The sequence below is a fragment of the Pimephales promelas genome, chromosome 8 (assembly GCF_988280905.1).
Source record: "Pimephales promelas chromosome 8, fPimPro1.hap1.1, whole genome shotgun sequence".
Lineage (NCBI taxonomy): Eukaryota > Metazoa > Chordata > Actinopteri > Cypriniformes > Leuciscidae > Pimephales > Pimephales promelas.
The window spans coordinates 32,387,674-32,414,143 of NC_142776.1; the positions used below are offsets into that span (position 1 = coordinate 32,387,674).

Here is a 26,470-nt window from a genome sequence, read left to right on the forward strand (position 1 = left end):
AAAATATTAGCAAATATTAATTTACAACTCTTAAAATATGTGTAAAACAAACAGGAAAAAATAAAATAATATGCATTTTGAGAATGACAGTAAAATTTGTCTGAATGTGTGGGCTCAGTCATTATGCATCGTGTGCAATTTTCAGTATTTGAAAAAATATTTTGAAATGCGTGACTGTCTTATTGCATAACCCTGAGGAGGATTTCAATTAAAAGGACCTTATGATATGTTGTTGTTGAGATAATACAAATAAAATGGAGGACTCCAATGACCTGGAAGCCACACTAGTGAGTCATGGTCACAGCAGGGATGTTTATTGAGAGAGAGCACTGCAGCTGTCAACAAACTTTCTACTGGACTCGTATCACAGAGTTATCAAAGTGCCTTAAGTGGAGTGAGGGGAGAGTGTGTGCGTGGGGGGGGGACCCAAAAGGAGGTCGGGAGGAAAGAAAGAAGAAAAGAAAGCGAGAGCGAGAGGAAATGAAGAGAGCGAGAGCTGTGCTGTTGCCGTGAGACATGGTGTAATTAAGGCCTCCCATGGCTTCCTGTGGGTAAAGGAGGAGGAAGATGGGAGAGAGAATGGAGATTAGGAAATGATACAAGACAGCCTGTGTGGGTGTTTGGGTCTGTAAATAAGAAAATTGTTTCGCAGAGAGATGTAGCTGATGGAATGCCTTACATATGTTATGAGGCCAATAATTTCCCCAACAGCAGCTAAAATAGATTGAAAAAAATGCCCAGGGTGTAAAGTCTTTCTTTTGAGAAAACATCTACACTGAAAGGAAAATGATAAACATTCGTATTCATAATACATGAATATTCATAATTCACAATTCATAGTGTTTACGTTATCAAATGTTTAATTATGGTACAACAATGCTCTTATTGGCAATTATTAGATTAGCCAAAGATAATACATTTTACTTAATATGTTTGTTAAAACTTTCGTAATATGTATGTATGAAACATGTATAATGAAGAAAAAGAATGCAAGGGCATTTTGAGAATAAAATTTGTCTGAAATGTGTGGGCACAGTCATTTTGCATTACGTGTATTTGATAATCATACTATTAAAACTAGGGCTGTCAAACGATTAATCGCGATTAATCGCATCCAAAATAAAAGTTTGTGTTTTCATAATATATGTGGGTGCGCTGTGTATAATTATTTTATATGTAAAAATAGATACACATGCATGTATATATTTAAAAATATATTTTCATATATAGAGATTTATATATAATGTATATTATATATAAATATAAATATTGTATATAATACATAATATTTTTTTCTTAAATATACATACATTTGTGTGTATTTATATATATACAAAATAATTATACACAGTGCACCCACATATATTATGTAAACACAAACATCCTAATTAAAACATAACATTTTTAAATAATTTTGCTGCTTCATTATTGTTATGTCCTAGTGCCGTGGTTTCCAATATAGGCTACATTTAAATGTTATACCCTTGCACCCCAGTCCATCCCTGGTTTCATAACCTTTATGGGGGCTCGTCCGGGATCTAAAATAGCTACCCATCCCAAGACATTGGGGAAAAAAATTCTATTATGTTCATTGCAACTATGGTTTTGGGAAAGACTTACTCACTGAACTCTACTGATAATGACGAAACTTGTGACTATAGTTGGCTAATGATGCTTTTGGGAAACGCACCCCTGGGAAATAATCTGTAAAGCCATAATACAATCATTCAAAGATTTAGTGCCAGAACACAGGTTTAATGTCTCTCATTATTATTCAAACCCCATAAACAACTCAATTTTGTGTCTATTATGCTTTGGTCTTCCACAGTAAATTCTCAATTTAATTTGTTTAAGTAAATTTATTGAATACCCTTCAAATTATCTTAAATTCATTTTTTTTTTCTTCAGCAAATATTGATAATTTATTTTATTTTTTTAAAAAAAGAAAAACTTGCTTTATTAATAATTAAACTATTTTTTTATGGATGTCCTATAAAGACTTGCTTGTTTGGGGAGCTTTTTGTCATTTTAGATTCCCTTGATTTGTCTATAACTACTGACTTAAAAAAAAAAAAATCTGACATCATACCAACCTGATGAAACATGCTAAATAAAACTGGCTTCCTGATAAACTAAGCATAGTCAATACAAATTATCCTTTCCAGACATCAGCTTCATTTTGTTTAGGAAGGTTGGGCATCAACAAAAGGACCTTCCAGACAAAAACAGCTTCCATTCATCCTCCTTCTGTGACATAAACTTTCATCTAAAAATAAAATATCTCATCCTGTCACCATAGCAACCAGTCCCCTTTGACCTCATGTGCCCACTTTGTAAATAAGATGAGCACTGTGAGCAGCTGAGAACAAAACAGCAAAGTCAAATGTTTCAATTCTGTAAGCTTTAAAAGAGCACAAAGATAAACCGTTTCCTAAATATCCATATTTTCAAAAACCAACAACTAAAGACAAAATCACAAACCTGAAATACTAACCTCTTGTCTTACAAACATACCTTCTTCTTACAGAAACAATATAAACAAACTGTTATTTGGATATATTAGTTAGCGCAATGTCGTACTTATTCATACCATGTCATAACAAAGTCTCCAAAGTAGCACCCGTTCTTCATTATGTTGTTAACAGTCATGTACATTTGTATAAACAGTATAAATTACAATATGGAAAACAAGCAGACTGGATATAACTCTTAACACAACTCTTCTTAACTCTCAAGTATCTTATTATAATGTAGCAAATTCTATAGGTTACAGTTTGGTTCAAATTAAACAAACGCTGTTTAACATTTACATTTGTATCGATTTGTAAAGTGTTCACCATGTTTTTAATCATCCTCTATTAAAATACAAGGTCAGCAGCTAGATAAGCCAAAGCAGATACAATTTCCCCAGAATAAATCAATTGACTCCACTCAAAGAATTCACGGATAAACCAATTCCATAATCTACTTTAGAAAAGAGGCTTTCTGTCAACATTTATGGTTAAATCCTCTGAACAACGCCTTACTGGCAAACTAGTCAAAACCGCATCACGCTTTGAAAACAAAGCTGGGTTACAGGTTTGCTTATGTAGAGAAACCGTTGCATTTTGCAATGCAGTCTATACTTGCATTAATGCGAGATTAATAGCGCAGAAAAGACAAAAGAACACCTTTTGATTAATGACCGTACAGTGTGTGGTCTAAGAGTACAGAATGACAGAAACCTTTTGAGCGACCTTTCTACAGATTAGCCTGCACATTTCCCACAGCATTTACAAATTCAGCTTCAGCATTTCTATTGGTCACATACATCAAGAAAGATCTCCTTAAGTTTTTGGACTTTCCCATGATATATCTCTCTCTCTCTGTTTATTTCTGCTGACGGGGCAGACAGGTCCCAGCTGCAGCAATTTTGCCTACTACACAGTCCGCTTTAGTTCATTCAGCTCTCTGTAGAATTTGTTGTTTGCCGACAAAAGAAAACATCATGGCCTGTGGCTCTCAGCACAAAATTCAAATTGCTCATTGACATTGAGCACGTTTACATGCACACCAAAATGCTGATAACTATTGAAATAACCTGATTTAATGGTTTACATACAAAGTAATAACCTGGCAATGCAAGTAAACAAGGTTTATAAAATACAGGTTATTCACCAGTGGTGACTTCACCAGTGGAGAGTATTCTATGTATTATGTGAGTTGTGGTGTTAAATAAAGCATTAAAATTTCAATGAGAGACTAACACAGACTGATTCTCCTCTCATATTTGAAGTTTCTACAACTGTACACCTTGTTCTTTGGCTGCCCGAGATTGTTAATATTAGTCTTATATGAGTTTTCGATACTTTTCTCCTCCCCGCAGTGCGAAACACTCGCTGTGGCTGGATGCGCTTTAAGGTCCACTGAAGTGCCTTGGAACGTGCAGCTTTGTATAATGTGTTTTCGCTAATTTTCACTCAAACAGGAAGCTAAGGTGGGACATATTGAATGGCTCCACCCCCTTTAAAATAGCCAATAGTGTTTAGTTTACCTCACAGATTGCAAGTCGTACTTAACAGCACCATGGAAGCGAAATTCTAGCCATTTCATTCTTAAAGGGATACTTCACCTCTGGAAAGATGAATGTATATTTAAAATGGGTCATTTATGTAGAAGAAATGTGAAATTATTTTTGGATTTGGAGCTTTCGAGACTGAGAAAATCCAGAAAATGAATTTTTGGCTTATGTGGATGAAAGACAACAACTCCCAGAATGCACCTGCTTCACTGCCCATGGAGGCCACGCCTACCGGTAACAGAGAACAGGAAGTCTAGGTTAGTCTAGTGAGTCTCTGTGATGAGTCTGCCCGAAAATGTGTTTCGAGATCGCCCAAAATGTCCGCGTTTCGGCTTTTGCGTTCAACAGTCGCCATTCATTATGTTTACTGTGGCGAAGGATGAGTGAGGGCCGCGGGAGAACGGCGCGAGGCCGGTGGGTGATTACAAATGAGCGACACCTGTTAGACGTAAGTTACCGGTCTCATATCTCTCAACGGAGGAGCGGGAATTTTCTTAGCAATGTTTAAATCGATCAACCGATCACTTGTTTAGCGTTCATGCAAACACTACATTCAGATTCACCAATCGGAATCAATTCAGGTAGATTGAAACAAAAGGTGTGCATGCAAACAACGAATGGCGACTGCAGAAAGCAAAAGCTAAATCCCGGACATCGACGACCGGACATGTCCGGGAAAAATAGGATAGTAACCGTTACTACTCAGCTTTCTCCACAGAACAAGAGCCTGCTAGCTTAGCTTCCAAAAAAAGATGGCTGACTTTATGTATACATTCTGTGAGTGAGATCCCACCCTCTATGGAAGGTTTGAAAACATGCGGAACAGCTCTTTCTGACTGTAGTCTTTAGCCTCTAGCCAAAAAATCCTCTGATGACACAAAATGATGATTTTTGCGTCATCAGAGGATTTTTTCCAGACAAAAAATACATAAATCGCTCGTCTCAGTTTTCGCTGCAAGAGGGAGGGGAAGTGATTTTGATTAAAGATTACGAGGGCACCTGAAATTACCAAAAAAATTCAATGATGGTGTGCACGGATAGTGAATACTGCAATATTCCATAACAAATACGAATTTCATGTTGACTTTAAGGACTGAGGTATTGGTACAACAGGTCAAGCTTAACAATTGCTCCACACAGTGATGCTAAGAATTCATCTCTGGTGATTGTGTAGCATGCACAGCTCCAAAGAAGGGGATTTAACATGAGGCTGGCCATGTGAACTCAAGCTGAAGTAAGCATGCCCAAATGATTATGTTATGCCATCTGAAATAGCAGTCATTCTGGCCGCAGGAGGGGAGAGACACTCATAACAACCCCCTGATGAATATTATATGCTTGTGTATGTGTCTGGGAATTCATCACAGCTCTACACTAGTGACTTTCCCCTCAGCAGTGCCTTGGAGGTTGGCGATGTGCTTCCCACCCAGTATTCGCCGTCCATGCTTTGCGAATGTCACTAAGATCCGGCATGCCAGATCAGTCTGTCCATCTGTTTATCCCTCTCTCTGGCTCTCGTCCTCAGCCACGTCGCCCGAGATGCACCGAACGTGACAGTGAATGTACACACTACACCCACGCACTCTGAGGTTTAAATATAACTGTGACATAAAAGGGTTAGTGCACTTAGGGTCGACGAACGCTCTACTACAACTGGCTTCAGATGAATAATAGAAGCGTTTTAAGGTCTCTCACTACATGACTTCAAAACAAACTGAAATTTGTGTAGTTGCTTTTTGCAGGATTAATATAAATTTCGCAAATTCCCAATATTGACGGCAAATGAAAGCCCTGCTGAGTGCCACACTGAGGTGTCATTAATCACAACCGGCAAAGTGAGAAAAAGAGGCAACTGCTCCAACTGAAAATGGTTTCTGATGACACTCAGTGCCAATATATTCTGAATATTGTTTTCGTAATGCCAACATGACATATTGCTATTCTTAACAGACTAAAACAAATGAAGAGATCTACAGAGGAAGAGCTACAGAAGAAGATTAGATATATAGGAATACTTGTTGAAACCATAGTTACAGGTGTGATTCAACAATGGTGAAATGACTCCGATAGACCCCTTTTCAGATGGTAAACACGGTGACGTTTCTTTGTGGGCGGAGCTACAGTGGAGGCAGAATGATCCCTCTGGTCGCTTCACTAACACTAGTTAGTAAGTATTGTTAGCTTGTCTTTTAACAATGACTGGAGAAAATCCGATTTTAGACCGCAATTGTTATTTCCAAAAGTTATTTTTAATGGACGGAACCAGGTGGCCGACCCGTAGCCGCCTACACGCTCACTCAATGCATGGACGATCTGACAGGATTAACGTTAAGTTACTTCGGTTGAGTGGCCTGACTTCTACACCTACCTTATAGAGAAACCGATTGTAAAGACAAACTGAGGGTATATAAATCTTTAGATGCCTATATGGTCCTGTACAAAACTCGTGTGATCCGCAGTTCTGCCGAGCCAGCGCAGAGACGACGACAATGTAAAGAGTGACATTACGGCACGATTTTAAAGATGTGAATATTTTCTAGAAATAAAAATTCCAGATACAGCATATTCATTTTTCATCAATTCTTGCACCAAACAACACAACAAGATGACATTTAATAATAGTAACAATAATTTAAGCTCCTTATTATGTAGCCGAATCTGTGTTGGTTTGTTTAGCCTCCAGCTAGCGCCGTGACGTAACTGTGACGTCGGCACAAAATGGGTCTATAGTGATAAAACACTAAAGATGTGATATTCCTGTAATCATGATGTCCTTATAATAGATATAATAAGGTAGTTATAAAATCTATAAATAAAAAATATAAAATTTTTGGTTTAACTTAAAAAATTAAGTAACCTGGTTGCCTTAAAACTTTAAGTTGATTGAACTGGAAAAACTGAGTTAATATAATGAAGGAGATTTATTTAATCATCAGAAACTCAAAATAATAAGTTATCTGAACTAAATAAATTATTTAAGTTGATTTGACAAAAGAAAAAATGTTGTGATAACAAATCTTGAAAATATTTTTTTACAGTGTATTGACAAATATTTTTTCCCTTTTAGGGGCTACGTAGGCTACCTTGGCAACTAACTGAAAATATGTATAAGTTAAAGACTAAAATTACTAACTGGAAATGAGTAAAAACTAAAACTGAACTAAACCCAAAAATGAATAATAAAAAAAACTAAATAAAAATATCAACAAAACTACTACAAAAAGCTAACTCAACATATGAATAAAAACGATAATAGCGTATTAAAAATGCCAAGATAACACTGACTCAACTGCCAAATGCAAAAGCCAATTGCATAAAGCATTAATCAAACAAAGCTCTGGGCACTTTCATGGTAAATCGAGCAATTCATTTATTAAACACTCACGTCCCCAAGACCTCCTTGAAATCGTAATTCTCCTTGATATCAGTTGTCTTCTTTTTCCATCCATTTTCATCCTCTCCTAAAGGCATTGTATAGTAGATTTCCACTCAGGAACTAAAAAAAAAAAATACAGAAGTAGAGGTCAATTAATAAGTCAATGAAAAAGAAAATGTAGAAGTTCAGTATAAGACACAGGCACACAGAACAGAGAAAACAAAATCACTGACGCCTGCATCATGTGCGATTGGCGTCGTCACATGGTACCTGTTACTTGTCTCAATGCAGGGGAAGATGGGCCAAACCAATAGTTTGTGCTTGCATAATAAGGTATTTTATTAAGTGTTTGCAGTGACTGCTTGATCACATTGTCATCTTTAAGCTAATAACCAATTTGGCTATTTTTAGATTATTTTAGAGGATGAAAATAGTGACTCTGTAACCAAAGATGATTAAAATATAACTGATATAAATTAATCCATATTCAAATATTCATCGAAACTTTTAAACTATTCTAATTGCACAAGTCCTATTTTTAGTCCTCAAGAACTTCCTTTACATGAAACTATTGATGGGTCGAAATGGATCAATGTGATTCAACAGTATTAATGCTCCTCTGAGGAGCCACTACTGACACACACTTATTGACATTTCTAGCAAGCTAAGTCGAATTATGCTACAGAATACAGGAGTGTGTGTGTGTGTGTGTGTGTGTGACTGTGAACACTGACTGAAGGCAACCGTCTCTCACTCAGCCTTACAGTTGCTAAATGTATCCCCGAGTCTTTGAAAGTAAATAATTTATTAAAAGTTACACTTTTAAATGATATTTATATTATTTTAAATATCTATGTATGATATTAATTGTATGTTTTGATGACGCAGTGAATGGTGACCAATCAGCAGTAGGTATTGTTTTCACGTGACATTTTAGTATCGCCTTAGCTCGCTCAGAACCTCGCCGGAGGTGGTACAAAATAAGTACCTGAAAGCAGGAACAGGTACAACTTTTACACAGTGGAAAACCAAACAAAGGCGAGCTGAGCCAAGCTGAGCCAAGTCAGGTTGAGCTGGTACTGTGTAGTGGAAAAGCACCATTAGTGCATTTTTTTTTTTTTTTTTTTTTGTATCCTGTTCCTTGTTTGTGAAGGCCGATGATACCTCTTAACTTTTTGGACCATTCTTTTGACTTATAGCCATATTTATAACATGCAGTCAAATGTGACACTCAACAAACCTAGCCAGTTCAAATATTTCACGTGTTCAAGCTCAAGCACACCTAGTGCAACTAATGAAGCCCTTGATTAGCTGCATCGGGTGTGCTTAAGACAACACCTGTTTAGCAGATTTGTGCTATTGTGAGGGATTCTATTTCGGGGCATTGAATAATTTTGAGAAAAAAGGCGTATAAGCTTAAAAAAGATAAAGGTGTTGTAAAGGTGTTGTCTCAAGCCTAAGAAGGTTACACACCTTCTTTCACAGAAAGTAAATCAAATAATATCCCCTTTATTTCGTACCCTGTTCATAGAAATTGCCAGGTCAGAGAAGCAAACCAGACAAAATAACAAACAACTGAGCAGATCTGGCAACCCATAACTCTCAAATGTGCATATAGCATAACTTTTATGGTTTCAACATCTTAAGCGTAATCCCATGATGATTGAACGTATCATAGTAATTGCATGCTATTATATAAACATCAGTACCTTACTTTAAGCAAAGGAACACACATAAGCTACAACAAAATATGGCTAAAAAACAACTATGATCATAGAAAAACCGCTGTTCCACAGATAAATTGAAAACATATAATTCACAAAAACCCTTACCAATGTCTCAAAGTGCTCCGCATCTCGAGTCATTGAACAAGCAATGCACTGTGCCAATGGATGCATATTGTTCGTGTATGTGTATGTGTGTGTATTCAGACACTGCGCATATGCGCATGCAGGAGTCTGATGCCACCTGCACTAATAATCTTCTATGAACAGACAAGGAAACTATACATGAATTGAATGAGAAAAAAAAAGATCCGTTTTCTGTTTTAAATCGACGTTATCTTAGACAGACACCTAATGCAACACTATCTGCATTGTCCACATCATGCATTAAAGCTTGTGGCATTGCAGAAGATTAGCCTATGCTTCTACATTTAAATCAGTTCAGGCACATCAACCGCTGACTTCGAGGAAAACTTAAAATAAACGCAGTACCTGATCGACTGCTCCTATGGAAGGATTGTCCTCTTCTGCCTCTTTATCTATCCGCAATTCTCTTTCGATGCAATAGTTGCGGGATCTACCCTGACGTCAAATAGCGACTGGAGGAGGCGTATTTTATTTGAATGATTCAATATAATGATACAATCCGGACATCATGATACTATTCCCGAGTGCCATTCGCAGAACCCTATAAATTGTTGGACCACAATGGTAAATGACTTAACATTAAGAAATTACAGCCAATGCATTAAGTAAATAAATAAATAAATAAATATTCCCCCCAAAATCGTTCAAAGTAGCCTATGTACATACACATACATACAATGTATGTACGTGTTATATTTTTCCACTTTTTATTTTTACTTGTATTTTTTTTTCATCTTGCATTTTCACATTTATATAATGTTGAGTGTAATAATAGAATATTGACTTTTTTAAATGAATTAATTAATTAAAAAAAAAAAATTGGCGTGCCGTAGAATGTTAGGTTTGTGGCCAAAACCCCGAAAAATAACGTTTTCAAACAAATAATGGGTTCCCATGTATTTCCACCGTTTTTTTTTTTCAAAGAATGCAACATCTTGTTACAGTATTTCTACAGATTAATCGAAAGTAATTAATCAATTAAAAATGACACTTTTAAATTATATCAATAAACCTTTTTTTGTTTTTCTTTTTTTGTCTTTTTTAATAGTAATATATTTTATACTGTAAAATTATTATCTTTCATTATTATAATTCATATAGATCAGTTATTCTTAAAAGGTTTTTCTTTTTTAAGCTCCATAATTATTTTTATTCATCCTTTTGCACAATTCAGTGCAAACTTTGTCGTCTCTAAAATAGATAAGCCCTGGCTAAGTTTGCCTTTTTTTAATTTTGGGAAAAAAATAAATAAGTAAAAAAAAAAAAAAAAGAATACATTCTGGATAAAAGAATAATATATAATAAAACATTATACATCTGCTGAAATGCTCGTCTTGACTCTCATGCCGTTTGTTTTCATTTTTAGTGAGTAAAAAAGAATATTCAATATTTAAAATATCTTTTAGGAAGTGGGGAGGGGCTCCTTGAAAGCACTTCCGGTTTCTTATGACGAAGGAGGCTGGACTTTGTTAGCTGTCCTACTTGCTAGCTAACAGTTGCTACTCTACTGCTACTGAAGGATAATTCCTAACTGCGCCAATAAAGTAGCGATTTTAATACGGGTAGGTCAGCGTATTTCTAAAACCTTTTATTGCCGAATACATTTATTAACTTCAGCGAGATAAATATAAGAAACCGAAGTGCGCTTAGAAGTGAGTGAGTACGAGAGCACACCTCGCGACCGCTCTTTTGTTTAACTGAAACACGAAGTGTCGATTGGCTGTTGGCGTTTAGGGATTGTTTACCGGAAGATTAGCACGTGGCTAAGTATGCTATTCCACACAACACTGTGCATACATATAGTTTAGAGCATAATAGCTTCCTTTATAAGCTGGCTTCAAAGCTGGTATGAAAGAATGCATATATGGGTGATGAATTTATACCCAAACCTTTCTTTGTCCTTCCTCAAGCAAGCCGAACTGTAGTTTGTTTATGACTAGTAGCTCCTATAGACGTTGTAAACAACATCTTGTATTGCAAAACAGTACATGGTGAGGTACAAAATTACAGTTAGTTATGTTGTGGCTTATAATACCATCTTAAAAATCATGAAAATATTTCCCATTCTCTTTGAGCAAAGAGATCCTGACATTCAAATGTCAGGACGTTTTTGGTCTTACTGTATAGATAGATACTAACGATTGGTGCCTACTACCTGGCACACATGGAAATCTTCTCCACAAAATATATTTTTTGTTTTGAAGGTCTCCATCAGGAATGCATATTAATTAGTCATGTTTATAAACAGGTACTGTTTCAATGGGCTCCAAGAGAAGACGAGCCACCTCTCCCTCCAGCAGTGCCAGCGGAGGAGACTTCGATGATGCCACCTCATCCACCCCAGTCGGTGGATGGAAGAGGAGGAGAGCTTCCACTGCTCCTTCTGTCGATCAAGTGAGAACATGGGGTTTAGTGTATTCACGCTGCTTGCTTTGGCACACATTTTAAATCACACTTATGCATCTTGTCTTTTTATGTGACTTTGAATGTATCCCATCTTTAGATTGCTGTGTGCCATGAATTGTACAACACTGTCAGAGATTACAAAGACGACCAAGGCAGACAGATCTGCGAGCTCTTTGTTCGTGCACCAAAGAGGAGGTACACGTATATTCCTTGCCTTTGAGCGTACTCTGACAGTCAAAGGTTTGGACACACCTCATTTTTATATTTTTTTTTAGTTCTGAATCTTATCCCACTCAGGGTTATTATAGACAACGTAAATCAGAACAGACATTTTCGTTACTGAAGTAAAATAAGTATTTATTTATTTTTTTCAGTTAGTTGCCAAAGCAGCATTTCTCAGACCTATTAAAAACAAATTACAAAAACCACATAACAAAGTTACCAAAACTTTATAATTAAAACAAAAAATAACTCATTTTGAAATGTTAATAAAAGCAATAATATATTTTTTTTTTCATCTTGCATTTTCACATTTATATAATATTGAGTTAGTGGTATTTTTTTAAAAATGAATGAATTAATTTCTTAAATTGGTATGCCGTAGAATGTTAAGTTTGTGGTCAAAAGCCCAAAAAATAGCTTTTTTAAACAAATAATGGGCTCCCATGTATATTTCCACCGTTTTCTGAAGAATGCAGCATCTTGTTACAGTACTGAAAGTTTTTCAGTTTTTTGCAATATCATTGATATTGCAAAAATCATAAAGTCATTGATACTAAAATTAAAATAACTCCGGCCCAATCCATTTCACAAAATAGTACTTTTAGGGTGAAAATTAAACAGGAAAATTAATATAATGAAAATTAAAATAAAACAATTAAACTTTTAGGGTGAAAGTGTTCATTAAACATATTTTTCTGGACTGTAATATTTTTACCCCTGCGAGGAACTTGCTTTATTCTGTTCGTACTTTTAAAAATATTTTTAACCAAGTAAATCCAAATTAATTCTTAAGGTTTTTTATTTCATTTAGTTTTTTAATCTTAAACATTATTTTTTTTTATTTTTTTTTGAACAACTAAACTGGCTCTCACCATGAAATAACCATAGAAGCTGACATTGTAATCACACTTCTTTATTCTGTTTAATTCTTTAAAAAAATTAATTTTACAATGTGATGAAATAAATCATACTGATTTAATGCATGCAATAGACACTAACGTGCACCTCTTCCTATTTTTCTTATTTTAGGAATCAGCCTGACTATTATGAAGTGGTGAGTCAGCCCATAGACATGATGAAGATCCAGCAGAAGCTCAGGGCAGAAGAATACCAGGATGTAGAGCAGTTCTCAGCTGACTTTCATCTGCTTATTAATAATGCCAAAGCGTACTATCCGGTGGGTTTGCATTTAGATATTTAAGTGTGTTTAATATTGACGTTTCTGACACATGAATCAGCACAGTTTGTCCAGTATTTTAGACTGCTGATTAGCCATGGATGCATTCCACGAGCAAAACTCTTCAGCATCACAGCCACCGTCAACTCAGAAATGCTAATATACCTGTGGGTCTCTTACAACAGGCTGACAGTGCTGAGTATAGAGCTTCCACTAGGCTTTTGAATGTCTTCCTGTCCACCAAGAATGAACTGCTACAAGGAGGGGAAGGAGAGGAGGGCGATGATGATGAGGAAGGGGATGATGTGGAGAACCCAAGTGTTTCCATGGAGGAGGAGGTGAAGATGTTTCCTGTTTGTGGATGGCTATAGTTTTATTTCTGTGCGCATCCAGACTGATATCATCTCTTTCCCCTCAACAGAGACCACCAAGCTATCTTAAAGCCATACTGGAGCAGCTCTTGGAGGCCATTGTGTCATGCACTGATTCCTCAGGGAGGCTTGTTAGTGAACTCTTCCAAAAACTTCCCTCCAAATTGGTGAGACCCAACTTTGGATAATTAACTTAATAAGGATAATCTAGTTTATAACTTTAATCAAATCTTTGGTGTTGCATGTAGTTTGCTTTCATTGATTCATTTCTTCTTTTGCACATTACTTCCATTCCAGCATTATCCAGACTACTATGCTGTAATAAAAGATCCAATAGATCTACGCACTGTGGCTCAGAGGATACAGGTATCTGAGGCTTTCAAAGCATTCTTTCTCACAATAGCAATGGGAATGTGTACATCTGGAGCTGGTATAATCATTTCAACCATGGCATTACTGTCAGAGGCTGTTGATGTAATATATAATAGTAGTGGCGGGAAGTTCGGATCATTTTACTGAATCGGATCTTTGATTCTCATTCAGCAAAATGAACAAATCTTTTTTTTTTGTGTCATTTCATTTCATATAATTAAAATGTCATGTTAAATATCCCAACACATCTAGTACTTACGAAAATCTTGATTAGCCAAATTATAAGCGACTGAAATATTGTATATGTAATTGATTAGTTGTTGGGTCTCAAGTTCAGGCTATTGCAGTCTGATTTTGTTAGTTCACCTCACCTCCTGATCCGAGACGTTCTTGCCTTTGCAACTTCATATTTATCAGGTTTGTTCTCCTCCTCTCGTGTCTCGAGACGTTAGTTGTTGATGCGTCAGTGACTGACCCTCTATGTAATAATAATGTGTAATATGATGTAAATTTTAAAGTCTTTGTTTAATAATTATTATAACCTCTTGGCATCTTTATAATAGTAATGTTTTGTTCTGTTGTAGGCAGGACATTATAAATCCATCAGTGCCATGGCCAAGGATGTTGATCTTTTGACGAAAAATGCCAAAACCTACAATGAGCCAGGGTCTCAAGTTTTCAAGGTTTGTGTTCTTGTGTCTACCCTTGCTGTCTATCCATCACATACATTGAGCTCATTTTTATATAACGAACTCATTTTTATCTTTCTAAAGGATGCAAACACAATTAAGAAGGTATTTTCCCAGAGAAAGATTGAGATTGAACAGGCTGAACCCACTAAATCCAGCCTCCGTATCAGGTGTGTCCCGTTTGCGTAAGCTTGTTGTCGTGAAGAGGCATGTTTTAGCTTTAGTAACACGTTTTGTATGTGTTTTGCTAGAAACCGGAGGTCTGCTCAGGGTGACCGCCTGTCTGCCATCACTATGGCTCTTCAGGCTGGATCTGAAAGTGATGAAGACTCCATTCTCACAGGTTACATCCATAGTTCCCCTAGATTGCTCCATAGCAATCTATTTTAGAGAGCCTGCCAACTCTGCTTATGCAAAAATACATTGGCATGGTCCGCTTTTGAATGATTGTTCTTTGAAGTACCTTTGTCTGTCCTTATATCTCAGGCACTGTGCGTTTTGACACTGGAGAAACGGAGGCTGATTGTGGTCTGAGTGCAGGTGACCCAATCCTCCAGTTGTACCAGTCAGTGCGAGGAGCACGAAGCGTTCAGGGGAAGCTTCTCGCTGAACCGTTCCTCCAGCTGCCTGTGAGAAGGGAATACCCAGACTACTACCATCAGATCAAAAACCCCATCTCCCTACAACAGATCAGGTGTGGATAACACGCATGAATATCTGAGTATTTTAATCATAAAGTTTACTTTACACACTCTTTCCGTGTTTTACATTCCGTAAAGGGATAAAATGAAGAATGGAGATTATGATGGAGTCGAGCAGATTGAGGCTGACCTTACACTCATGCTTGAGAATGCTAAACGCTACAACATGCCCAACTCCACCATATATAAACGTGCTCAGAGGTTACAGCAAATAATTCAGGTCAGTCTGCTTTGATGCACAGTTCTGTTCCATAGCCTAATGAGCTAAAAGTGGAATTGGTTAAAAGTTTGGTTTGAATTTGTGTTGTAGCAAAAGAAAAGAGAGCATCGAGATGATGATGAAGGAGATGTCTCTACTACAAATTCTGACGTAGGAAGTGGCAAAAGGAAAAGGTGAATTTCTTTTGTTGTTGACATCACTTGCTTTATTTTCATCAATGTGACTCACAATCACTAACGAAAAATTCTTTGTTTGCTGCCATAATCTTATCCTAACAGCCATAAGAAGAACACCAAGAAAAACCGAATGAAGACACTGTATTCTGCAGTGACCGAAGCACGCGAGGCAGGCACTGGACGGCGCCTCTGTGACCTCTTCATGGTGAAGCCCTCTAAGAAGGACTACCCAGACTACTACCAGATCATCCAAGATCCAATGGACATGCGCACCATCGAGAACAATATCCGCACTGAGCGTTATAACAATGAGGATGCACTTATGGATGACATGAAGCTTATGTTTCGAAATGCCCGCCACTATAATGAGGAGGGATCTCAGGTGGGCATTATGACTACTCAAACTTCATTAAATCAACTTCAAAGTTAAAATACACAAACAATGGAAAATTAATACTTTTATACAACAAGAATGCATTAAATTGATCAAAAGTGACAGTAAAGACATTTTTAATCTTACCAAAAAGCTATTTCAAATAAGTGCTGTCTATCAACCGCTTTCAACACAGATGATAATAAATGTTTCTTAACTACCAAATCCGCATATTAGAATGATTTCTGAAGGATTATGTGACCCTGAAGACTATAGTAATGTAGCTGAAAATTCAGCTTTGCCGTAACTGGTATAAATTATATTTTAAAATATAGGAAAATTGTTTGAAATTCTTATAATATTTCAGAATTTTGCGTTTTTACTGTATCAAATAAATGCAGCCTTGAAATAGATGAGCAGTACCTTCTTTTTGACTTCTTTCTAAAACTTAAAAAAAAAAAAATCATAACTACTTCAGACTTTTGTATGGCATAACAGCATTAAGGGTTCATTCTTATTTTTTGCAAGTACATCTGTGATAAGAATCAGACTTACGGAGGTGTTAAAGGGAGAGTTAATCCAAAAAATTATATTGTGTCCTTAATTCATGCGGGTTCAAACCCATATAAAGTCCTAAAATGTAATAGACCAAATAATGTGAAGTTTTTAAACTTTTGTTTTTTTACCCACAGGTTTATAATGATGCAAATATCTTGGAGAAGATTGTTAAGGATAAACAGAAAGAGCTTGGCCCTCCCCCGGAGGAAGATGACGTTGGCTCTCCCAAACTCAAGCTTCGTATGTTTTTTTTTGTGGCAAAAATACACTTAAATGCGAATACACTAATAGAGTGACAAATTTTAGATTTAACAAATGCCTCTCTCTTTTTAGGCCGTAGTGGAGTTGCAGCCTCCCCTAAAAAGGCTCGTACACAGACAACACCACTCCAGCAGAAGCTTTCTGATCTCTACGAAGCCGTGCGCAATTTCACAGACAATCGCGGTCGTCGTCTCAGCGCCGTTTTCCTGCGTCTGCCATCACGTTCTGAGCTTCCTGACTATTATGCCGCCATTAAGCGTCCCATTGACATGGAGCGTATACGAAGCTACATGGTACAGGGGCGCTACCAAGACATCGACTCACTGGCAGAAGATTTCATCCTTATGTTCAACAACGCCTGCACCTACAATGAGCCTGAATCTCTAATATACCGTGATGCTCTGCTGCTCCATCGAGCCTTTCTGGAAGCCCGTCGACGAATTGAGGATGAAGAGGATGGAGATGAAGGTGGTCTGGGTGGTTTGTCAGTTGCTTCTCTTGTGCGTGAGCTCATCCGAAACCTCTTCGTTTCAATGATGGGGCACCAGGATGACGAGGGCCGCTGCTATAGTGACTCTTTGGCGGAAGTTCCCGCCATTGACCCCGCTAACCCGGAGGACCCACCTCTCAGTCTAGAGATTATTCGTAATAATGTGGATCGCGGCCGCTACAGGAGATTGGACGTGTTCCAGGAGCATGTGTTTGAGGTACTGGAGAAAGCAAGACGTCTCAACAGGTAAGCAGTGAAGAGTGTGAAGATCAGATTTTCTTGTCATCATTAAAAAAAACACTTAAATTGTATGAATATCTTTCTTTCTGTGGAATTATGGAAGTATGCTGTTTTTTATAAACTGAAAGGGAATGGGGTTGGACTTTAAAGGGATACTCCACTTTTTTTTTTGGAAATAGGCTCATTTTACAACTTCCTCAGAGTTAAAAAGTTGGGTTTTACCATTTTCGGATGTATTCAGACGATTTTCTGATATTTAGAAGAATATCAGGAACCAGACAGTTTCTGCTCTCATTGACTTCCATAGTAGGAAAAAAGATATGCTATGGAAGTCAATGAGACCAGAAACTGTCTGGTTACTGATATTCTTCTAAATATCAAAAAATCGGCTAAATGCATTCGAAAATGGTAAAACTGTAAAAATTATGGAAGTATGCTGTTTTTTATAAACTGAAAGGGAATGGGGTTAGACTTTAAAGGGATACTCCACTTTTTTTGGAAATAGGCTCATTTTACTACTCCCTCAGAGTTAAAAAGTTGGGTTTTACCATTTTCGAATGTATTCAGACGATTTTCTGATATTTAGAAGAATATCAGTAACCAAACCAGACAGTTTCTGGTCTCATTGACTTACATGGTAAGAAAAAATATATATACTATGGAAGTCAATGAGACCAGAAACTGTCTGGTTACTGATATCCTTCTAAATATCAAAAAATCGGCTGAATACATTCAAAAACGGTAAAACTGTTTAACTCAGAGGGAGTGGTAAAATCAGCCTATTCAGCCTAAAATAATTTCCAATAGTTTTTAAAGCCATGTGATAGCTAGCTTTGTGTTTGGTGAAAATCTTCCCTTCCGTCGTATGTTTCTCAAACATTACTCCTTAATTCAGCAACAAGTCATATTGGACCATCTTTATGAGCTGTTTAATTTTTGAAAAGTTCATTATGTGGAAAACTGTTGCCTGGACATTCTGTTAAATTTCTCTGTCCATGTTCCATGGAAAAAACATGTGTTTGGAGTGACATGAGAATGAGTACATGAGAAATTTTCACGAATAATTGCTTTAAGCTCCATTTTGGTCTAACAGTGTGAAGTTTGATGGTAGAGTCAACATGAATTGAACATAGAACAATGGTAATCAGAGAATTCATTACAGCTATTGTGTGTTATTATCAGGACCGATTCTGAGATCTTTGAGGATTCTGTGGAGTTGCATTATTTCTTTGTGAAGATCCGGGACGAGCTATGCAAGAATGGAGAACTCTTGCTTACCCCAGCACTGAGCTACACATCCAAACATCTGCATTCTGACATAGATCAAGAGAAGCGAGAGAAACTGCCCCAAGAAATTGAGGAAGACCGGCTGAAACAGGAGGAAGACAAAAAAGGTTTCCAAAATTGCTTCTAGCATTTTAAAAGTTATGCATGTAACACTAACACCCCAGGATACCTTTTAAAGTCTTGCTGCTAAAATGACTTCCCAATATAGAAGTGTACTAATGTGTACTTTGCTTTTATGATTTTTAGCTCTTCCAGAAGAGGGCAAAGTAGAGGGTCCTGCAGGAAGCCAGTGGCCGTCAGGTCCTCAAAGCTCATACAGTCAGGATTGCAGTTTTGAGAACAACACCTACAGCGTGGGAGACTGTGTTTATGTTCAGCCTTCAGAAGCAAATTTGCAGCCCCACATTGTCTGCATTGAGAAACTCTGGAAGGATGAAGCTGGTGTGCACATCCTCACTTTTTCTTTAATTGCTGCTACTTGCTAATTCTCTATTTCTTTTTTTTTTTTACTGATGAATTGCCTCCATTTGCTGTGAAATTATGTCAAAACTAACATTTGGATGTGTTTGTTTTCTGCAGGTGAGCAGTGGATGTATGGTTGTTGGTTTTATCGTCCAGGAGAAACTTTTCACCTGGCTACTCGTAAGTTCCTGGAAAAGGAGGTATTTAAGAGCGACTATTACAGCCGTGTGCCTTTCAGCAAGATCTTGGGGAAATGCGTTGTGTTATTTGTAAAGGTGAGTAACGAGCCACATTCAAAATGTGTTTTGGATCGATTAATACGTTTTATCCCACGGTTTCACTGACAAGAATTAAGCCTAGTCCCAGACTAAAATGCATTTTAACTGAAAGCAACTTGTGCTGAAATTTCTTAAAATATGTCAGTGCTTTTGTCTTCTCAAGATACACACAAGTAATGTGGGTTTTTTTTTTGTAAGGCATAGATATATAAAAGTTACTTGTCCTAATTGAACTAAGGCCAAATCCTTGCTTAATCTAAGCCATGTCTTTGAAACCAGGCCTATATGACCAAGAGGTTCACAAAATACAGCCACAAGAGGCTCACAGGCTCTTAAAGAATTGTGTGTTTAAGTCTCTTGAATATGGATTTTGTTTTAGGAGTATTTCAAGTTGCAACCAGAAGGCTTTAAACCTGAAGACGTCTATGTCTGTGAATCCCGCTACACCGCCAGGACCAAAACCTTTAAGAAGATCAAGATCTGGTCAATGCCGTCAAACTCTGTCAAACTAGTCTCTCGGGAGGTTCCTTTACCTGTAGTCAGAGTTGCGTCCATGTTTGTCAGTGCAAAAGACAAAGTGGCTGCTCTTCCTGACGGAGAGAGTGGTGGCTTCATCGAGAAGGTATGAAGGATTGATTTTGAGTACAGTTTTTATTTAAATTGATTTAGCATGTAACATTTTTTTTAACGTAATCTCCACAGGAGCGAGAAGATGTTCCAGTTGAAGTGGCCAATGGGGAGCCGGGTTGCCAGTACTTTGAACAGCTCCACTACAATGACATGTGGCTTAAATTGGGCGACTGTGTCTACATACGTTCCCATGGACTGGTGCGAGCAAGAGTTGGCAGGTGGGCAAAATCATGCTTATTTTACCCTAAGTTCTCATTTAACCAGAAAGCTGCAAGTCTACAGCAATAGTCTGAATTGTTATGGTTGGCATGGACAGGATTGAAAAGATGTGGCTGAGGGATGGAGCAGCATTCTTCTTTGGACCCATCTTCATCCACCCTGAGGAAACAGAACATGAGCCAACAAAGATGTTCTACAAACGTGAGGTGTTCCTCAGCAATCTGGAGGAGTCCTGTCCTATGACCTGCATCTTGGGTATGGGCACCAAGTGAATGAATGTATTGTAATTGTAATGAAATCCTAGTTTTATATAGATATATCAGATTGTTGTCCATCCACAACCCATAGCCCACCAAACTGTGGGTGTTCAAGCTGTGATAAAGAAATGTCGCCAACCATTCTTGTCGCATGCTGTCGCCAACCATTCTTGTCGCAAGTTTTTAATACTTGTCTTTTTTCACAGGGAAATGTATGGTCTCTTCTTTTAAGGACTTCCTGTCCTGCAGGCCAACTGAGTGTCCAGAGGAAGACGTGCTCCTGTTTGAGAGTCGCTACATTGAGAGTGAAAAGCAGATGAAGAAGTTTAAAGCACTTAAACGTTTCTCCATCTCAGCCAAAGTGGTTGATGATGAGATCTTCTACTTTAGGTACATTTTACCTTCCTACCTTTGTTTCAGTGGGAAGTATCACACATCCAGAGTGTGTTTATAGAATGTGAATAGGTTATTTAAGAGTTCTTTATTGCTTTCAGTAAAAATCATTGATTGAATCATTGTTTATGTACTAACGGTTGCTTTAAATACATTTTCAGGAAACCCATCGTGCCTCAGAAAGTGCCATCTCCCCTGCTGGATAAAAAGATTGAGGAGCTAGAAGCTAAGTTTGCAGACATGGAGGATCTGGATGAAGACATGGACGACCTGGATGAAGATGATGATGAAGCAGCAGTGACGCCCTCAATGCCACCCAGTCAGGCATCCGCAACAAGTGACATGGATATGCCTTATACACCCCCACAGGTAGTTTTATACTCCCTAGAAATCAGTCTTTGCACACCAGTTTGATGATATTAACCAATTTCCAATCATGGATGCATCATATAAATGTTTTTTACAAAATTGCCTTTACCAAGTTAAACATGTTAATAATTAAACCTGAATCGGTGCTCATTTATATTGTAGATATTGTGATTGCTGCCTGTTTTTTTTTTTTCTTCTTCCTGGCTGGTAGTCATTTATTGACTCTTATCCCTTATTGACATTTTTCAGCCGATCAGGCTCAACTTTTATTCCCCATTTTGTGTAACTTCCCCATAACAGTAACTGTCATTTTCTTTACACCCCTGTTTACTATACACAGTCCACGCCAAAGATAAAGGGTATGTCCAAGAAGGAAGGAGCCAAGCGCAAGATCAACATGAGTGGCTACATCTTGTTTAGCAGTGAAGTTAGGTCTATTATAAAGGCTCGTCACCCTGATTTCTCCTTTGGAGAGCTGAGTCGACTGGTGGGCACAGAATGGAGGAACCTGGAAGCTACTAAGAAGGTGGAATATGAAGGTACAGTAATACACTTTTTGAGAGGTTGCACTAGTCCGTTGTTACCATAGTTACTCATTTTTATTAAGGTAAATATCCAGTCATACTTAGCAATTTTTACAACTAGACATTGGAATGAATGCAACCAATTCTATCGTAATATAAGAGATGCCTTTGATTTTTGATTGTTTCCATGTCTGACATTTCTTTTCAGATTTGAAATGATACGATTATTTTTCTTTCTTAAAAATAGCTATTATATATTTAATTTTCCCTCAAATAATGAATGAGTTTCTAGCTATGGTAACTTGGGGTGTTTTTGTTTTCGGCTATGCTAAACCATGCAAAATGCATGTACATTATATGTACATGCCATATACAGTACATATAATCAGCTTTGCTGATTATATGTATATTTGGCAACCGTTTATCTTATGCACAACATTACACATACCGAAGAATCTGTAATTCAGTTATGAATGTTTTTCCAGAACGGGCAGCTAAACTGGTAGAGCAGCAGGAACGGGAGAGGGTCCTTCAGCAGCAACATCAGCAGCAGCAGTCTTCTCCAAGAGCAGGTACCCCAGTCGGCACAATGATGGGAGTGGTGCCTCCCCCAAGCGCTATGGGAATGCTAAACCAGGCCATGTCACCTGTGCCAGGTAACGCCAAATCTCCCCCACCCTTGCTGAAAGAGACAGATGCAGCGTCCGGGCACCCTCCAACAATTCTCGTCCATTTAAACCATCTATTACCACAACTCATCAATCATGTCACTATCTTCTCCATACCAGCGACGTGCCCTATTAGTTCTGATTATGCAAACTTGCATTGTTTTTGTCATGTCTTGTTTGTTTGTTTTTGAGTTTTGCAATGTTCTTTTCTCCTTTTGCATGACAACCTTTTTTTTATTAACCAGTAAACATATATAGCTCTCTTTTTTTACAAGCCCGAATTAACCACAATTCAGGCCTGGTTTCACAAACGGGGCTTAGATTAAGCCGGTATTAGACCATAGTTCAATTAGAATATTTAAGTACCTTTTATAAACATGCTTTATAAAAAAACATTACTAGTGTGTTTCTTGAGACAAAACAATGGCACTGACATATGTTAAGATGTGTCAGAGCAAGCTGCTTTCAGTAAAAAGGCCCAAACATGCATTTTAGTCTGGACTATAAGCCTTGTCTGTGAAACCGGAGGTTGAATATTGACACTTTCTTTCTTTGACATTGACGTTACTTGGTTCGTAGTTGCATGACGTTTTAGTCGGCTGCATGTCATCAATGCATGGATTTTTTTTGTGCTATCTCTTCACCCAAGGCATGATGGGAAATTATGGCCCACCCTACATGCCTATGCAAGGTCCTTCTGACGGCATGATGGGCATGGGTGGCACACCACCTCATCCCATGGGGGTGCCCCAGCTGCCTTCCCAGCACTTCCTTCTTCCAGGCATGGCCGGGTACCCTGGTATGCCCCATCCGGGTAAGAAGCACCCCGATTAGTCAGAAATCCCACCTGAAGATCTTCTGACCAGCTCCAATCCAAATTGAAAAATAGGAAATCTGGGTTTATCTTGGTTTGAACTCATGGCTTTGTTTCAAAAACTAGTGAGCTGCCTACCTAGACAGCAAGGCAACTTGTTTGTTTTGAAATGAAGCCCATTTTTATACATTGTTTCAGTGAATGAAGAAATGCTTTGTATTACTAGATAATATCTGTATTTCTGCATGATCTAATTTTAGTTTTATCCAATTCATAGGGTGAGAATATTCACACAACAGCACTAACATGCTAATGTTTTTTTCTTCCTCAATGTCTCACGTTTTCTTTACACAAGATTTGTCACCTCCATTTCCCTCTGAATCTTTGTTTTTTAGAAACATCGTTTGTTTGGGGAAAATGTAACTAATGAAATCAGTGTTATTTTATTTATTATATAATATAAATAATTATAAACAACCTTATTCATCAAGGTTAAAATGTAAAGTTACGTGCAGTCATACAGCGTTTATATATTAAAGACTGTTTCCTTTTCAGGAGTGATGGGCCCAGGAATGAACGGTATGGCTGGAAGTCCTGGTCCTGGAAACCATTATGGCATGCAGGTAAAGAACATATTCATGCAGCTTTCACTAGTGACACTAAAGCAGATCAGTTTGCAATCTCCAGCCATATTAGGACGGGACTAGTTTTCTAAACAACGTTTGAATTACAATTTATTAATTGTTACAAGTTATCACTCAACGTCGGATTGAGGCGAGACTAACATCTCCATTCTTATTTTTTTATTACAGAAGCGCAAGTGTGTGTTTGTTTTTTTTCTCTGCATCTTTTTGCGCATGTATTTTTAATTAATTTTTTTATATGATTTTAATTATAAAAACTTATCGAGTTTATAGCAGTGGCTGTTTATAATAAATAAATGAGCTGAGAAATCTGGACAAGTACCGGTAGGCTTTTACTTGATAGTGATATTAAAATGGGCAGTCTTCGCATTTTCCACGATTAATTGTATATGTTATTTTTTCGTCGAATACCATCAATATTGAAACTAAATTAAAGCATGCTGAAGATTGTTGTGCAAATGTTGCTCAGGAAGGTAAAAAAACATTGGGTAATATAACATCAGCAATCACAGACATTTTGAACGGGATTATATTTCTCAGAGAACCGTTGAGTTTCTACATAGACTTGGCAGATTCGGAAGGGATTAAATTCATTAAGTACGTCTGTGAAACATTTCTCTACCCACCTCCTGGAAAAAGTAGTCCCATCCGAATTAGACTTATGTCTTTTTTTTTTTCTTTGTCCTTTCAGATGGGTGGATATGGGCCAGGGCAACAAGCTCCACCACCATATCCAGGTCAAGGTCAACCAGGCCAGCATCCAACCCCACCTATGTTTGTCGCCCCACCTCCAAAACCCCAGCGTCTTCTGCATTCAGAGGCTTATCTGAAGTACATCGAGGGCCTCAGTGCTGAATCCTCCACCATTAGCAAGTGGGACCAGAGCCTTAAAGGTAAAAATCCTTGGTGTAGAAATTCAAGAGTTGTTTTATGTTTTTAAATAATAGTTTTATTCAGCCAGGATGCATTAAATGTATTATAATTGTAATTACATTATAATAAATATGCATAATGTTATAAAGGTTTCCTATTTCAAAAATGCTGTTTGAACGTTTTATTCATCTAGATCATCCTGAAAAAGTTTACATGAAAATATTAAACAGCACAACTGTTTTCAGCATTAATAATAAGCATTTCTTGAGCAGCAAATCAGCATATTAAAATTATTTCTGAAGGATCATGTAACACTGAAGAGTGGAGTAATGATGCTGAGAATTCAGCGTTGCCATCACAGGAATAAATTACATTTCAATCGTTATTTGAAATTAAAATATATTTTCCATTTTTGTTCTACTAAATTTTTTGGCATTGTATATTAAGTTAAAATGGAAATTATGTATTGTGCCTTGCAAAAGAATTGTTAAAGAAATTTATTTATGAATGGTTTAATTTTTTCCCCTTTTCCCTATGCCATACTTTTGTAGTATTTTCCTCATATAATGTTGGTGTCTTGCACCAAAACCATTCATAATTAGGTCATTTAAATTATATTTTTCTTGGACTGTTAGACTTAAATTGTCTGTAACTCTTTTGTAAATGACTTCATCATTCCTTCAGCACAAAGAAAAGACTGTCGGCTCACCAGAGAGCAGGAGAGCCGTCTCCCTACTCACTGGCTGAAAAGCAAGGGTGCTCACACTACAATGGCAGACGCGTTGTGGAGACTCCGAGACCTGATGATGAAAGACACGCTCAACATCCGGCAGGCATACAACCTTTAAACATTTATGTTCTACCCTAAATCTCAGGACTCTAATTTATGCAAGACTATTCTCCTACCAAATCTTTCCTATCATAGCTCAAGATGTGATAAAGTATGATGTACTGTCAGAAATGTTTCAGCAATAAGTATCTCTCCTAGTTGTGTGCATATGTGTGAAAAAATAAAGCTTTTAGCCACCTTTCGGTACGTATGATGCACTGGAATGAAGTCAATCATGAAACCATTTAGAACTACTGAAATGGATTTGACTGTTACTTTAGATGAATTCTGGTTGAGTTTATGGTGTTTTTATATTGCTGAATACATCACCTCAAACAATTGCATCACCAATTCTCAAAGTTCTCTGGCTATGACCACTATACAATGGCTTCAAATGGGCGAAAGTTGTGAAAGGTCACAGTAGCATTTTATAAATATATTTTCTTTTTATACTGAGGCAAAATAAGCTGTGTTCCTCTTTATTTTACTGATAATGTAATTTGTTATTTTTTCATTGTGTATATATGAAAAAAAGCCTGTGAGAAATGCTTTGTTCTGCCATGCGAATTCAACACTGTTGCATTAAAAATGAAAAAAGTGGATACATTTCACCAATAAACAGCATTTTAAAAGGATAACATGTACTTCAAGCATGTCCAA

The 26,470-nt window shown here is 37.3% G+C and overlaps 2 protein-coding genes across 7 annotated transcripts in view; one reads left to right on the forward strand and one right to left on the reverse strand.

Moving 5' to 3' along the window:
* The window catches only part of camk1a (calcium/calmodulin dependent protein kinase Ia), a 25,193-nt gene extending 15,239 nt beyond the window's left edge, over positions 1–9,954 (reverse strand). Inside the window, exons 1-2 of one of the 2 annotated variants that reach the window (XM_039647217.2) lie at positions 9,653–9,954; positions 7,446–7,556 (exon numbers count right to left, since the gene is read on the reverse strand). In XM_039647217.2, coding sequence (XP_039503151.1) covers positions 7,446–7,531 — 86 coding nt within the window. In that variant the 5' untranslated portion in view covers positions 7,532–7,556; positions 9,653–9,954. Of the gene's footprint in view, positions 1–7,445; positions 7,557–9,268; positions 9,607–9,652 lie in introns of those variants that run through there. The other variant, XM_039647218.2, reaches the window with a different exon arrangement.
* Positions 9,955–10,723: 769 nt separating this feature from the next.
* pbrm1l (polybromo 1, like) lies at positions 10,724–26,442 on the forward strand. 5 transcript variants are annotated; one of them, XM_039647295.2, is made up of 30 exons: positions 10,724–10,869; positions 11,556–11,701; positions 11,811–11,908; positions 12,965–13,112; positions 13,298–13,450; positions 13,534–13,650; positions 13,781–13,849; positions 14,440–14,538; positions 14,629–14,714; positions 14,796–14,887; positions 15,031–15,238; positions 15,324–15,465; positions 15,556–15,638; positions 15,744–16,023; positions 16,707–16,812; positions 16,906–17,569; positions 18,746–18,957; positions 19,097–19,291; positions 19,430–19,587; positions 19,970–20,212; positions 20,293–20,438; positions 20,537–20,694; positions 20,903–21,086; positions 21,251–21,458; positions 21,799–21,997; positions 22,468–22,638; positions 23,300–23,464; positions 24,020–24,087; positions 24,800–25,001; positions 25,666–26,442. In XM_039647295.2, exons 2-30 carry the CDS (start codon positions 11,567–11,569, stop codon positions 25,827–25,829), a joined length of 4,953 nt encoding a protein of 1,650 aa, XP_039503229.2. In that variant the 5' UTR covers positions 10,724–10,869; positions 11,556–11,566; the 3' UTR covers positions 25,830–26,442. The 5 variants fall into 5 exon arrangements, with proteins under 5 accessions (XP_039503229.2, XP_088990522.1, XP_088990523.1 ...); XM_089134396.1 differs by having other exon boundaries at positions 22,468–22,554; XM_089134395.1 differs by having other exon boundaries at positions 10,754–11,074.
* The last annotated feature ends 28 nt before the right edge of the window (positions 26,443–26,470 follow it).

Excerpts from the sequence above, each read along its gene's own strand:
- pbrm1l (XM_039647295.2), top strand. The coding sequence starts at position 11,567 with ATGGGCTCCAAGAGAAGACGAGCCACCTCTCCCTCCAGCAGTGCCAGC. Across the intron at positions 13,451-13,533 it reads GTGTTTCCATGGAGGAGGAG|AGACCACCAAGCTATCTTAA; the intron begins GTGAAGATGTTT and ends TCCCCTCAACAG. Across the intron at positions 14,539-14,628 it reads CAGGGTCTCAAGTTTTCAAG|GATGCAAACACAATTAAGAA; the intron begins GTTTGTGTTCTT and ends ATCTTTCTAAAG.